The sequence below is a fragment of the Meles meles genome, chromosome 2, assembly GCF_922984935.1.
Source record: "Meles meles chromosome 2, mMelMel3.1 paternal haplotype, whole genome shotgun sequence".
Classification (NCBI taxonomy): Eukaryota; Metazoa; Chordata; class Mammalia; order Carnivora; family Mustelidae; genus Meles; species Meles meles.
This window is the reverse complement of record NC_060067.1, coordinates 203,229,764-203,244,834: the sequence shown is the minus strand read 5'-3', so window position 1 is coordinate 203,244,834 and position 15,071 is coordinate 203,229,764. Positions and strand designations below refer to the sequence as shown.

The window sequence follows — 15,071 nt, the reverse complement described above, 5'->3', positions numbered from 1 at the left end:
TTCAAGGATGAAAATTGCCATGAAAAATTGCCATTTCAAATCACTGGTGAATACTTAAGCTATTTGTTCACACAATAAAGATAATGGAGGATTTTTTATTGAAAAAAAAAATCACATGATCTCTATGTAGATTATTGTGTTTCTTTACAGAGTATCATTAACAAGTGTGCTAGTGACTAAAATTTGGGCATTACCTTATCTATTAACTTTCTCTATTGCTTTTATAAAACACTTAAATATTTAATGTCAATAGTCTTTGATTATATAGATGTGTTGACTGTGTGAGTGTGTGTGCGTGTGTATGTATGTATGTTAAAAGTCTCAGCAAAGCTCAAAATCATGAAAACTGTACTAGCTTTCGAACTATTTTTTCATGTAAAACACTTTTTTAAAATCATGAATTTTCATACATTCAAAATCAAATTTGATAGCTAAATCTTTCGAGTACTGCTCTTTAATCTTACCTATGCCTCTCTTTCCAGCCTAAGAACCCAAGAGCGTTTTGTATACCATTACATAAGCCTGAGAACAAGCATGAGAGAAAATGCTGGGGATTCTGAGAGAGACCTACAGTTCCCTCCAGAGCTACCACTTGTCACACACACACACACACACACACACACACACACACACACACATTCTAGAGTGTCTAAATCATTTGAAATTGTCAATATTTGGCCATTTCTAATCTATAAAAATGATAATTTCACTTTAATTTATACAGCCAGATTTACCTCCAAAGGCTTAAAAATGAATCGGAAAACACCCTTCACATTTATTACTCAGAAGTTGATTATGGTCAACTCCACAGAAAGGAAAACCTTAACATCACTATGCACTCTGAAAATTTATGAACCTTTGCTCCATCTATATTAAAACTAAATCGTGTCCACGCAAAGAAAAAAAAAGATTTTTTTAAGACGATGCACCAATCAAAACAGAATAAATATATGCTTGGTCTTTGTTCTATCAGATGTCCATTCAAAGGTATCGATAATGGTTACATCATCAAATTTTTAGCAACAACGAGCTCCAAATACTGCGTCTGTGGCTCACACCAGGAGTCCCCTGACCCAGCTCGACAAGCATGAAAACATGAAATAAAGGAACGTTAACAAAGACTGGTCTAAGAAACAGTTCACAATACCGCAAAGCTCTTATCACCAAACTCGACTAGGCATCCCGATACTTAGATCTGAAAGATTTGCAAATAACGACAACATTCAAGCCAGACATTACTATAAGTGAGGAACAGACTAAAAGGGGGAAAAAAATGCCTACCAAGAGAGAAACATTCATTAGCCTTACTGGCAAGTGTCTAAAGCAAACAAGGAAACTGCAAAATAATTACTTAGTTACAAACAAACCCTTTTTAGCACAGTACCTTTTTGTGTCTGTCCCTCTTCCATATTCTCTTCCATGGCTACCTTTCTTCAGTAGAATCTGGTACACGGAATTAATCAAAAGCTCAATTAGATGCTGGAAAAACTGGTGATTTTTTTTTCCCTGGGCAGCTCCCACAGCAGTGGCTTGGGCAAGTCCTCGGAGCTTAGCTAAGTCTCCCTCGCGCCTCTTGTTTGCTTGGAGACAGGCTGTCAAGTGTAATTTCATTCAAATTACTCTTCCGTGAAGATTATCAATTTTTCTTCTCAAAGCTGCCCATTGTGTACCACTGTAAGCAGGTATTCAAGCAAATAGCCCGAGAATTTTGGGGGGAAATTTGGTCTGAATCCCAGCAGCCGAGACTCTGTGATTCACAACCTTTGCTTTACATTTAAAATGGGGAAAAGAAATTGAGGTTTGTATGGAAATCTGGGCTTTAAATTGGAAAGAGGCTGAGCTGTGAACAGATGGAGGGGTGTCCTCCTAACATGAAGCAGACCACCAACCCATGATTCCCCCTCTTTGCCACCAGAGTGGGAAAGCCCGGATTCCTGCCGGTTCTCTATGCCGCAGCCCAGCTTCTCACCAGTCAGACACCTTGCGAAAAAGCGTTTTCCTTTGCTCTGCTCTCTGAGTATCTAGTTAATTTGATCTAGAAGTGGCAAGAAAGGATGCAATTAAACCACCTCAGAGTTTATCTGTATGAGGTTATTATTAACAGAGGTTTTGTAAGCTCACACATTTCAGATTTTAGAAGATATAGAAGTATGGTTTTCAAAAGAATGAGTATAAACCCTTAAGCTTGAAAGACATATTTTAAGTCATTATTTTACTTCTGTGCCTGACGATTCTTAAAGGAAAGGGAGGAAAACACTGAAATTTTTTAAAAGGTATCTATTGATGTCTTGGTAATTTATTGTTTTTTAGTCCACTAAAACTGTTGATTTTAAATGGGAATCTGATTTTAAATGGGAATTGTTTCAAGGGTCATTATTGGGAAATGAGTAGGATAACAGAAGAAGAACAAATTCTAGATAAGGAACAACGGGGATAAGCAATTTATAATGAAAAGCTGCAGTCTGATTTGGAATGCAAATCACAACCCTGCAGTCTGGTAATAAATTAGCATTTGTACTTGAGCCCACTGAGTGACAGTACTTCACAAAAGGTATAGTGAGAAAATAAACAGTTTCTCTTTCAAGGGGGCATAAGCCCTTACTGGAGCATAAAGTATAAAGAAAGGAAGAATCCCTGTTTCTGTCTCCATGTCCAAATAAGCAAGCCCATAGAAACACACACCCCAACACACAAACTAACTCCTTCCCATCAATGGACAATAATTCACATCCTAATTCTCCACAGTACAATGTCAGAGCACATATTCCCCATGTTTTTTTAAGTGGGCCAGTAACACATTACAAACACACCACCTTCGGAATCATTACAAAAGCAACTATGTAGGGGCAAGACAGTTCTTGTACAACATTCCCCTTTATTTCTAGGATTTCTTCTAAAAGAATGTTTAGCCTTCTTACATCTACAGTCATCTGCTATTTACTTTCCCTATTCAAATGAATTTAACCCACAGGTAAATGTAATTCAAATACATTAAAAAAAAAAGTCTTCTGAGTATATTTCAATCTGTATTCAAGGGTTTGTGGGCAAGTTGCTTGCTCAGGGCACAGACTGAGAGAAAGAAACCATGAGGGAAATCAAAGAGCCAAATCCTAGCAGCATCTCTGCTCCAACTTATCCCTAGGCTGACATAACCTGGCATGAAGTCAAAACAGAATGGAGCATCACTCCTCATTTATATTCTTTCCTCATTTTACACCAGAGAAATCGTCAGTGAAAAATCATTAATAGTAATAGCGGCAGAAACAATGATGCCACTTTAAATTTCTGAAGCACTTTACAATCTACAAAACACATTCACGTGCATTAACCCCACTGCTAAAACGAACAGAAGTATTATTTCCCCCTCATTTCATGCTGGACAAAAACTGAGACTCAAAGAGACCTAAAAAGGGACCAAGTAAGTCTTAGAATCCACATTAGTGATCCTCGTCTGACTTGCCCTGATTCTGGAAGCCCGTTTTCCTGCCTACACTGTTCCACGATGAGCCACTCCAGCATCTTCACAGCTCAGCCCTTCGTTTCCACCATGCGCAGGAAAGAAAGAGAAGAAATGATAAGGAAATGAAAAGCATTCACTGGAAAAGACAGATGGAAAAATACTAGGCTTTTCCTTCTGGAAGCTTTGTGGCAGATCAACAAATCCCTTTAATGATCGACTTTTTCTCTAAAATGGACATTTTCATACAAAAATTGTTAACAAAAGAAGCCAACAGCAACTTATTCTGATTTTTTTAATATATGAAGAACCACCCCAAATCCAGGCTAACCAGATTCTTATGAGCAGAAACATGCACACACACAGCTTCCTTATGGAAATCCCTTGTCAGTGAGCAAAGATTATTTTTTTTATTGTGGTCAAACATATGTGACATAAAACATACCATTTTAATCATGCTTAAGTGCACAGTGCAGTGGTACTGAGTCTGGTCCCATCTTCTGCAGCCATCACCGCCATGAATTCCCCATTTCCTTCTCCCCCTATTTGAGGGCAGGTGAGTTGCTGTGGGGGATTGTTGTTTTTAAAATTGCTTTAAAATCTTGATCTCCTTTCAACCAAAAATATTTTGAACAACCAAGTATCTGAACACTAGTTAGGAAAGAGAAATGAGTGGGATTAAACTATGTGAAGGTAAACTGTGTGAATCCTAAAATATGCTACATGAGCCTTAAGACTGGCAACACTGTTACTTCAGATTTCCTTTAAGACCTAGAAACTGAAATGACGGGATGCCTCAATCTCATACCCTTTCCATTTTACCACAATGCATTTACCCCTCTGTTGTAGTCATTTATTTAAAATATGTGGTGTGGGTTCACTGGGTAGTTTAAAAATAGGATAACGAATGTTAGATATAATTTCCCCTTCAAGCAGTGTTTCAGAAATATTTACAATGTTTGTTACATTTTTTTCCTGCATAAGCTGGAAGACACATCAGTCACTAAGCCTAAGTCCATTCAGTCCTCATTTCTCTTACGTGACCTTAATTTGGAGCCGACTCTTTCTTTAACACTCATCTTATCTTTATAAACATTTCATTATATAAGCCAAGAAAATATCTACATATTATTCTCTTATATAATTCAGTCATCACGGTGATACTGATTCAAGATACAGTGAAGTTAATAGGGTTGCAGATGAAACAGGCTGATGGCTCCAAATGCAGCATCAACATTAAGTGAAAAAAAAAAAAAGTTTAAGGTTTTTGAGTCAGATAACAAAACAGGTATGTGAAACCACGAACCTAGTATAGACATGAATGCTGTTGAGAACGGTTTTATTTCCTCAGATGTTTCAGACACAGATCCAACATTAGCTTTCAGAGGAAATGTCTTAGTTGGTTTCTTTCTACATGTCAATAAAAAAGAAACTTTTTGGCTGCTGGTTTAAGCTCTAGGTCAGACACTGATTTCTACAACACTTTCCTAAAGAAAATTAAAACCACCACAAACACTCGAATGTTTTAAATGTATTATAAAAGTAGCATGACATTCTTTGGAGTTTTACAATTGTATAAAGCTGTCGATACACAGAATGACCATGGTCTTTACAGGTCTTGCTAAACTTAAATATCATTATTCCTACTCCCTTTTATTTTTTTATTTTTTAGATTTATTATTTATTTATTTGACAGACAGAGATCACAAGTAGGCAGAGAGGCAGGCAGAGAGAGAGGAGGAAGCAGGCTCCCTGCTGAGCAGAGAGCCCAATGTAGGGCTCAATCCCAGGACCCTGGGATCATGACCTGAGCCGAAGGCAGAGGCTTTAACCCACTGAGCCACCCAGGTGCCCCACACTTTCATTATTTAATTGTACAAATGTTTATTCAGCATTCTTATACACATAGGAACTTGTTGAAGGCCAGAGACACTAACAAAAAAACTCAGCCCTAATGATGTTCACAGTCTAATAGCAAAGACAAGTCACAAAATCACAACATGACACGACAACTGACATCTAATTGGGAATAAAAAAAAAACAAAACAAAACACAGGATTCTACATGAGCTTACAGTAAGAATACCTAACCTATTATTTAAGTTTTGAGAAAGATTTCTTGCTTTCCTAGAAGGTATAGGTTGGTCTGACCTGATACCCAAAGAATGTGATATTCTCCAGGAAAAAAAGAAGGGGGTGGAAGGGAGCAGGAAAGGTCTTCTGGACAGTCAAAACTGAATATTCAAAAGCTCATAAAGAGAAGTATTTTTCTGGTCCCATGGAATGGACTAACATCTGGCCACATGGGCAGAAACCCACTTTCACTATTTATAGGACATCTTATACCCAAGGTGTTCAGGAGTCTTGTGCTGGAAAATCCAGTCCTGAGTCTTGGTCCCCAGAGTTACTGAAGAGGCAAGGAGACACTCCAGAGACCAGTCTTGTGCCCTTCAAGACTGGAGTCTTAAAAGGGAGATGATGATAAACCCATTATTAATCACCCCAAGAAATTACTTTAGTTCTCTCTGGCTCTGTCACACTAAGACCTTTCCCCTTGAATCTATTCATACTGTCTTTTCAGAGCTGGCCAAGCCTGCTATCATGACAATGTCATGGTCCTATTTACAACTGCTCAGTGGTCTGCCAGTGTTCTTAGGACAAAGTTCAACCTACCGAGTTTGATGGGAGAGACGGGGCATGACGTGGTAGGAGCCAGGCCCTGAAACCTAACTTCTCCAGTCATTCCTCACTCACTCATCTCCTTCACATTTCCCCAAACTATTTTCAAATGTTGTTCCTTCTGCCTAGTACACTTTTCCCTCCACCCTTAAAGAGCTAGAACTACTCACATATCAGATCTTTTTTTTTTTTAATATTTTATTTATTTGACAGACAGAAATCACAAGTAGGCAGAGAGGCAGGCAGAGAGAGAGGAGGAAGCAGGCTCCCCGCGGAGCAGAGAGCCCGATGTGGGGCTCGAGCCCAGGACCCTGGGATCATGACCTGAGCCGAAGGCAGAGGCTTTAACCCACTGAGCCACCCAGGCGCCCCACTCACGTATCAGATCTTAAGTGAACTGTCCCCTGGCAAAACTTCCTGACCCAGAGAACAGGTCTCCGGTAGCGCTGATAATATATATCATTATAGAGTTATTGCAAAGTTGGCATTTTACATTTATTTTCCCCACTGACCCGCAGCCCACAAGCCCCATGAGGTCAGAGACTCTATCCACCTCTCAGAAGCAAGCTTTCATCAGATATTTGTCAACTCCCAAATAAATAAATGAAATGAAAATAATGAATGAATGAACTCATGGCTTAAAATACACTTTCTCTTACATTTAGCAGCTTCTGCAAAGTGTTTTAAAGTGTGGACACCATTTACAATAGTTCCAGGAGATACAGGTTGTGTTCATATACAACAAGGACCATGCCTCAAGTGCTGAAGGCAGAATGATAAAGAGATATTTCAAAAAGCAGGCAGTGGGGCGCCTGAGTGGCTCAGTGGTTTAAGCCTCTGCCTTCGGCTCAGGTCATGATCTCAGGGTCCTGGGATCGAGCCCCGCATCGGGCTCTCTGCTCAGTGGGGAGCTTGTTTCTCCCTCTCTCTCTGCCTGCTTCTCTATATACTTGTGACCTCTCTCTCTGTCAAATAAATAAGTAAAATATAAAAAAAAAAAAGAAAAAAAAACAAAAAGCAGGCAGTAAAACAAAAAAGCAAGTGGGAAATTATTAATAGTTGCACCATGGTTCCTTTACTAAGGGAAAGCTATGCTGTCGTAAGCACTGATTACAATAAGGAGAGATAGTAAATTTCTAGGAGTAACACTCCTCAGATCACATTTACCCTTCCAAAATAAGAATAATCGTGTTTACTGTGAACCCAAAAATTGCTGAAAATTTGAAAACTTCTAAATAGTTTTTGTCTCTCTCCAAAATGCTAGCAAAGGAGAGAAAACCCAAACCCTTTTTGTTACTTTTGTTCTCCTTGAAACATAACGCTGGGGAAGGTGAGGGGGGAGAGGGCATGGATAAAGCATGCTTCCCAAAAGCAGGGTAACAGCAGTGGTCTGTGCTTAGCTCAAAACCCAAACTCTGCTACCAACTGAGAAAGACATAGTAAAAAATGGCCCAAGTTGGTTCTTTATTTTCTCAGAAATGTTACTTAAATTGAGTTCACCAGAGAATCGACTGCACAGCTCAATCACACCTTCAACCTGAATTGATCCACTGACTACCATGTAGCAAAAGCTGGGCCAGGGGATCAGGATAGATGTGGTTCCCCGCTCTCGAATAGCTCGCAGCTCAGCCCAAAGACAGACAGGATTAAACAAGTGCTTGGAACACAGAATAATAATAACCAAAATTCTACCCAGCCCTTAGCATGTGGGGTACTAGTTCAAGGCATTTATGATTATTCCATTTAATCTTCAAATAACCCTATCACGTAGTTCCTAGTGTCCCCATTTTTACAGATAATGAAATAGGCACAGAAAGGTTCAATTCTTTACACAAAATAACATGGGAATTCTGACTCCAAAGACCGTTCTTCAAACTACCCCATGTCTGCCCACGCTAACATAAGTAGTAGACCCAAGAGCATTTAAGATGAGCTAAGGTTCTTGGCACAAAGTCCTAACTCAGACATAACACTTTACATAATAATAAATACCTATATGTCTATTATCAAACATGTAAAATAAAATATTGAAAATTACTGTGCCCCTTTGTTAACTGCATTCTCCTCTTTATTCTCCCTAATCCTACCTCTCAGCCCTGTTAACCACCAATCAGTCTCGAAGTGTTTTTATTCCTGTATACCTTATATATATATATATATATACACATACATATGTGTGTATATATATAATTATACATATACTATATATCCTGTATACTTTATATACATAAATATGTTTATATTATATATACTATATATTCTGTATACTGTCCTCATAATTATATATATATGTATAAAGTACACACACACAATTTAGTATTGCTTTGCAGGTTTTGATATGATTATAAATGGTATTTTATTGTATGTATCTTCTCACATCTTTTTCCCCAATCTTCTGATGATATTTGTAGGTCTAACCTATTGAAAAGCATTAATATTGTTTCTCATTTCTAAACTACTGCAGAAAATAATACAATGAATATTCTTATGCATGTCTCTGTATGCACATATGTAAAAGCTCTCCAATTATTTATAATATATAATATGACTCTATATTACATATATGCTGTATATGACTACATTATATATAATGTGACTATTTCTGAATTCCCTCTTCTGTGTCATTAGTCTGTGGGTCCATTTCTGAGTCAATAATACATTTTCTTAATTATGCCAGTTTATGGTCACTTTATATTTAGAAGAACAAGTCCTCAGAATTGGATCATTCTTTTATTTTTTTTTATTTTTATTTTTTTTTTAAATATTTTATTTATTTATTTGACAGAGAGAGAGGTCACAAGTAGGCAGAGAGGCAGGCAGAGAAAGAGGGAGAAACAGGCTCCCTGCTGAGCAGAGAGCCCGATGCGGGGCTCGATCCCAGGACTCTGAGATCATGACCTGAGCCGAAGGCAGAGGCTTAAACCACTGAGCCACCCAGGCGCCCCTGGATCATTCTTTTAAAAACCATTTTAGCAAAACGTTGGCCCCTTGGTCAACTGTATACATTTTAAAATCAGCTTTCAAATACTGTACAGGAAAATAACTTGCATTTATCAAACTCACAGTAACTACAACGTCTTCACAAAAGTTAGTGAGTTAGTGAGACACAACGTCTTCACAAAATTGAATCCGTTTCCATGAACACGACCTATCTGCCCATTTATTCAGGACTTCTTTCATATATTTTGAGAACATGTAAAAATGTCCTCCCTATATTTACCCTAAAGATACAAACATAGTGATCCGAAGGGGCACGTGTACCCAAATGTTTATAGCAGCAATGTCTACAATAGCCAAACTATGGAAAGAACCTAGATGTCCATCAACAGATGAACGGATAAAGAAGAGGTGGTATATATACACAATGGAATACTATGCAGCCATCAAAAGAAATGAAATCTTGCCATTTGCGATGACGTGGATGGAACTAGAGGGTATCATGCTTAGTGAAATAAGTCAGTCGGAGAAAGACAACTATCATATGATCTCCCTGATATGAGGACATGGAGAAGCAACATGGGGGATTAGAGGGATAGGAGAAGAATAAATGAAACAAGATGGGATTGGGAGGGAGACAAACCATAAATGACTCTTAATCTCACAAAACAAACTGGGAGTTGCTGGGGGGAGGTGGGATTGGGAGAGGGGGAGGGGTTATGGACATTGGGGAGGGTATGTGCTATCGTGAGTGCTGTGGAGTGTGTAAACCTGGCGATTCACAGACCTGTACCCCTGGGGATAAAAATACATTATATGTTTATAAAAAAAAAAAATTGGAAGGGGAGGCGAACCATAAGAGACTATGGACTCTGAAAAACAACCTGAGGGTTTTGAAGGGTCGGGGTGGGAGGTTGGGGGAACAGGTGGTGGGTAATAGGGAGGGCACGTTTTGTATGGAGCACTGGGTGTTGTGCAAAAACAATGAATACTGTTACGCTGAAAAAATAAATAAATTTAAAAAAAAAATCAAAAAAAAAAAAAGTCCTCCCTAAAAGCTCTGCATATACTTCGTTGTTTTTATTTCTAGGTATTCTGGGTTCTTTTACCCAAAAAAAAAAAAAAAAAAAAAAAAAATTGTATTACATTTTCTTTTTTTTATTTTTTTTTAAGATTTTATTTATTTATTTGACATAGAGAGATCACAAGTAGGCAGAGAGGCAGGCAGAGAGAGAGAGAGAGAGAGAAGCAGGCTCCCCGCTGAGCAGAGAGCCCGATGTGGGACTCGATCCCAGGACCCTGAGATCATGACCTGAGCTGAAGGCAGTGGCTTAACCCACTGAGCCACCCAGGTGCCCTATATTACATTTTCTAATTCTTGTTGACTAAGTAAAGTAACACAATATTAATTTTAAAGATTTTATTTATTTGACAGACAGAGATCACAAATAGGCAGAGAAGCAGGCAGAGAGAGAGAGAAAGAAGCAGGCTCCCTGCTGAGCAGAGAGCCTGATATAGAGCTCGATCCCAGGACCCTGGGATCATGACCTGAGCCAAAGGCAGAGGCTTTAACCCACTGAGCCACCCAGGCACCCCAGAACACAATATTTTTAAATTAATCCTATAAGGAAATTGTTAACCTCTCCTGTAGTTCTAATAATGTATAAATCTTAAACTTTCTGTGCAACCGTAGCATCTCTGAACTAAAGCAGATTTGATTCTTCCTAACCTCTTTATCTGTATGTATTTTTCCCATCTTCCTGTGCACTCTAGGAGCACCAACCCAATGCTGAATCAAACCAGTAAACAAGTGTCCCCACTTCATGGTGTTTGTAGTAGGTTTCGGAAGATAAATTTTATCTGCATGAATGGAGATTCCCTTTGGTTCCATACTGCTGAGGTTTTCATCATAAAGTATGTTGCATTTTACCAATCTTTTCCCACAAGTATGATTACATGTATATTATATCCATGAATATAGTCCATTCATACATTAAAAGGATTATATCAATGTCAAAGTAACCAAATTCTCAATTAATGTTGTTTGGTCAATTTTTTTCTCTACTGGTAAAAAACTTTTCTCTATTCCAATAAAAAAAGCTTTACCAAATATATATCTACACCAAATATATACATATTTGGTAGACTTTTTATATATGTATCTGTATACATATATATATATATATATAAATATCAGTTAGTAACTACATTCATTAAACATTAACTTGGATAGACATAATGCTAATTCATGTTCTAATTCATTTAACACAACAGTCGTCAGAGGTAGGTAATATTATTATCATTTCCCATTTACAGATGAGGAAACAGATTAATTTGCACAGGGCGCCTGGGTGGCTCAGTCGGTTAAGCGTTTGCCTTCGACTCAGGTCATGATCCCACAGTCCTGGGATCGAGTCCTGCATCAGGGAGCCTACTTCTCCCTCTCCCTCTGCCTGCCATTACCCCTGCTTGTCCTCTCTCTCTCTCTGTCAAGTAAATAAATAAAATCTTAAAAAAAAAAAAAAAAAAGAGTAAGCCTGATGATACACAGACCTGTACCCTTGGGGTAAATAATACATTATATCTTAATAAAAATACTTTTTAAAAAATCTGCCAAAGACGGTAGATCTCATGTTAAGTGTTATCAAACCTTTAAAAATAAAATTTAAAACTTTGAGTCAGGGACTGAAAAAAAAAGAGTAATTTGCAGAGATCACCCAGCTCTTAAGAGACAAAGATGAGATTCAAGCCCAGAGCTTTAGGTTTCCAAATGCTCTTAATTGAGAGGCTACACAATACTGGGGAGCTGAAACCCCTGTCTGAGGCCATTTAACCACCGTGGTTTAAAAAAAGAGATCAGGAGCCTGGGTGGCTCAGTGGGTTAAGCCTCTGCCTTCCGCTCAGGTCATGATCTCACAGTCCTGTCAAGCCCCGCATCAGGCTCTCTGCTCCGTGGGGAGCCTGCTTCCCCCTTTCTCTCTACCTGCCTCTCTGCCTACTTGGGATCTCTCTCTCTGTCAAATAAATTTCAAAAAACTTAAAAAAAAAAAAAAGAGCAGTATCCAGAAAGTGAATGGAATGGAGGGGGCACCGACAAGAGCTGCTTCTGCTACACACCCTTACAACACACACACCGTGGAACAGAGACTGTCTCACAGACAACACACACTCACAACCTTGGTGGACTGTGCCTCTCCATCAGTGACGGACTCTGTACAGGCTCAGAGAGGCTGTCCAACTCAATTACTCTCCCAATGCGTGAAGCCCTGCCAGGCAGTCGCCGCACCTTTGCCCCCGCTTCCCGTGGCCGAACATCCAGGGCACCTGCCACCACGCTCACCCATCACTACTTCAGTTCCCTGTGCTTCCTGGTGGCTCTCCTCTGTACACTGGCTGCCCCCAGGACAACCCCTGTTTATCTTCAACTAATTACCTGGGGCACCTCCCCCCAAATAAAATAGAGAATCACAGTAGTAGCTTTTCAGGTGTTAATCTCTGCTTGTGTTCTTGGTACAAACTCAACTTGGTTACATTATACAATTGTATATAATTTTGCCTTTACTACACCAAAAGCTCTTCTTTTAATTGGAAACTGCCTTTTCAATTGGTTTTCTCTAAACCCTGCGACTGCTTTTCTCCCCTAAAGAGGAAAAAAGAAAAGCACTTTAGGAAGGAATCAGTTATAACGTTCCTGGTGCATCCCCAAATTGGAATACCATGTAGGAGTTTGCGATTATGTGAATCATGCTTATCAATATGAAAAGTTATTCACAATAAATGAAGTGATAGAACTGAGTAACGAAACAGTCTGAGTAGTAAGTTTTAAAAATTTTAAAGTATACATACATGTACAGAAACAATAATTTTAGAATGTTAAGAATGCTTCTTTTTAGAAAGCAGAATTTGCAATACTGTTTTTTCATTCATTGCATGCCTTTGGTCCTGTTTAAGTGGTTTAATAAAGTACTTGAAATATCAGAAAGTAGAACAACTTCATAAAGCTGACAATGTAAGTTCGTTGTCTTACAACCACTAATGGTCCCCTCCTATGATCGAGGTGTTGGACTAACAATTCATCTAAGTTCTTTCTACCACATTTTTCTCTTCTGGAAAAAACCGAGGCTTTCAACAGTTCCGTGACTTTCTTACGGTGACACAGCTGGTGAATGAAGGCACTGGGACTTGAATTCTGGTCTTTCTAATCGTAAATTCAACCCTCGCAACAAGGTGAATTATCCAGTACTTCATTAACAGGGTTCTAGGGAGCTTCGTGTTCACAAATCTTCACTTTTGTGTAAAGTCTCGGTGTCACAGGAAGGGCAATGGATATGCTATACCTTAGCTGAAGGACAAGTTATTCTTTCTTCCATTTATTTGAACCAACGTTTAACAACTTAGAAATCTCAGGTAAGCCTAATCTTACTTGTCACTCTGGATGTTGCAAATGACGAGCTTATAAAAACCAATACGTAAGAAGAGAGAGTGAGAGACAGAGCAAGAGGAGAAGGGAGGCAAATACAATATCTGCAAGGCTGCGGCTGCCCTAAGTTCTGAGTTTTAAATACTGATTTTGAATCCTGCTCTGAGTGTTCCGGCAGACACAGATGATAGGAAAAATCCTCTGAAAAAGCTGATTACACAACATGGTGCGCAGAGCAATGATGAGGAAAAATAAGATTCAAGTCTTCTCAGCTTTATAATAAGCATCTTGGTCTTTCTGCTTACACATTAGATTGCAAGTCCTTTTATGGGTGAAAAAAATATATGAAAGTCTACTCTTACATTTCCAGAGATCATCTTAGGTAACCTAAAAATTCTTATCTCATGAAAGGAAACTGCTCTTAGACTGACAACTTTTCTCATATTCGGCATGCCCTCTACCAATACACCTGAACTGGTAGCCCAAAAGCAAGAAGTAGTAGGCTTCTCCCCAAGAGCCATCGAGGTGACATCCACTCCCTTCTTTCCTTCTAAGAGGGATGTGTGTGTGATTTTATGCACATTCCCTCTTTGCCTGCTGGATATCTGCAGATATTTCGGGGGTTTCTTCATCTGAGCAAGAGATTTCTGATTGTGATCTACTTTCTATTATTTAAAAGAAAACAAATACGCCCACGTCCTGCATGTACCAGAAATATCCAGAAAACATTGTCCCAAGAAAGTTTTACTGGCAATGGCATATGGTCTATTTGGATCCAGACCATGGCTCTGGGACTGACACACTTAAGCGTTCAAACTACACAAGTAATTTATATCCTAAAAGTTTATTTAGTCCATGTGCATACTATTAGGTCCAAAATGAGCCCTGGAGAACGCCACCTGGCTTCAGTCTACTGTGTGGTAGTCACAGAATCTATCAATTTGCAACTCTTCTTTACGGTTTTTTGCAGTATGTTCTAGTCCCTAGTAAACATCCCACTGCAGTTGTCCTAGATAAAATGCAAACTGTTTTTAGGATTTATACTGCAAATATCCTGGAAGGACTGATTTATTTCCTCCCTCTATCCCACTGCCTGAATTTCCATATCATTTATCTATAACTCATATTTGCCAAGTATCAGACACTTTTTCATTTGTATTACTTTCATATGGATGACGCTTCCCCTGCCTGTTCTTGAGAGCTGCACTGTTTCTCCTTCACCATTCACAAAGTGAGACCGAGGACAGACTATATTTGAAGGGCTCAGCCTTCCTGGGAACAGATTTAACTTTTTTTATTCAATAATATTTAACAAACATTTGTGTGGCACCCACAGTATGCTAGGCACAGTTTTTTTTTCAAATCTTACTGGTTATTTAGAATCTGAAAATAAGTGGTATACCCATTTTGCAGGCCATAACACTGAGACCTGGAGAAACAATTTGTACATGTTCCACAGCCATGACAAAGCAAAATTTGAATATAAAATCTCTCAAAATGTCATTACATTACATGGCTTAGTAAAGAAAAGTAAACAAGAAATGCTAATGAATTCCTGCAAATAAGTGATATGGAAATA

At 38.7% G+C, this 15,071-nt stretch overlaps 1 protein-coding gene across 2 annotated transcripts in view; it reads right to left on the bottom strand.

Moving 5' to 3' along the window:
- GPM6A (glycoprotein M6A) overlaps positions 1–15,071 on the bottom strand; it is a 343,266-nt gene that overhangs the window by 150,014 nt on the left and 178,181 nt on the right. Inside the window, exon 1 of one of the 2 annotated variants that reach the window (XM_045998275.1) lies at positions 1,385–1,992. The exons of the other annotated variant lie outside the window; for it this stretch is intronic. Coding sequence (XP_045854231.1) covers positions 1,385–1,421 — 37 coding nt within the window. The 5' untranslated portion in view covers positions 1,422–1,992. Of the gene's footprint in view, positions 1–1,384; positions 1,993–15,071 lie in introns of those variants that run through there. 2 annotated transcript variants of the gene reach the window in all.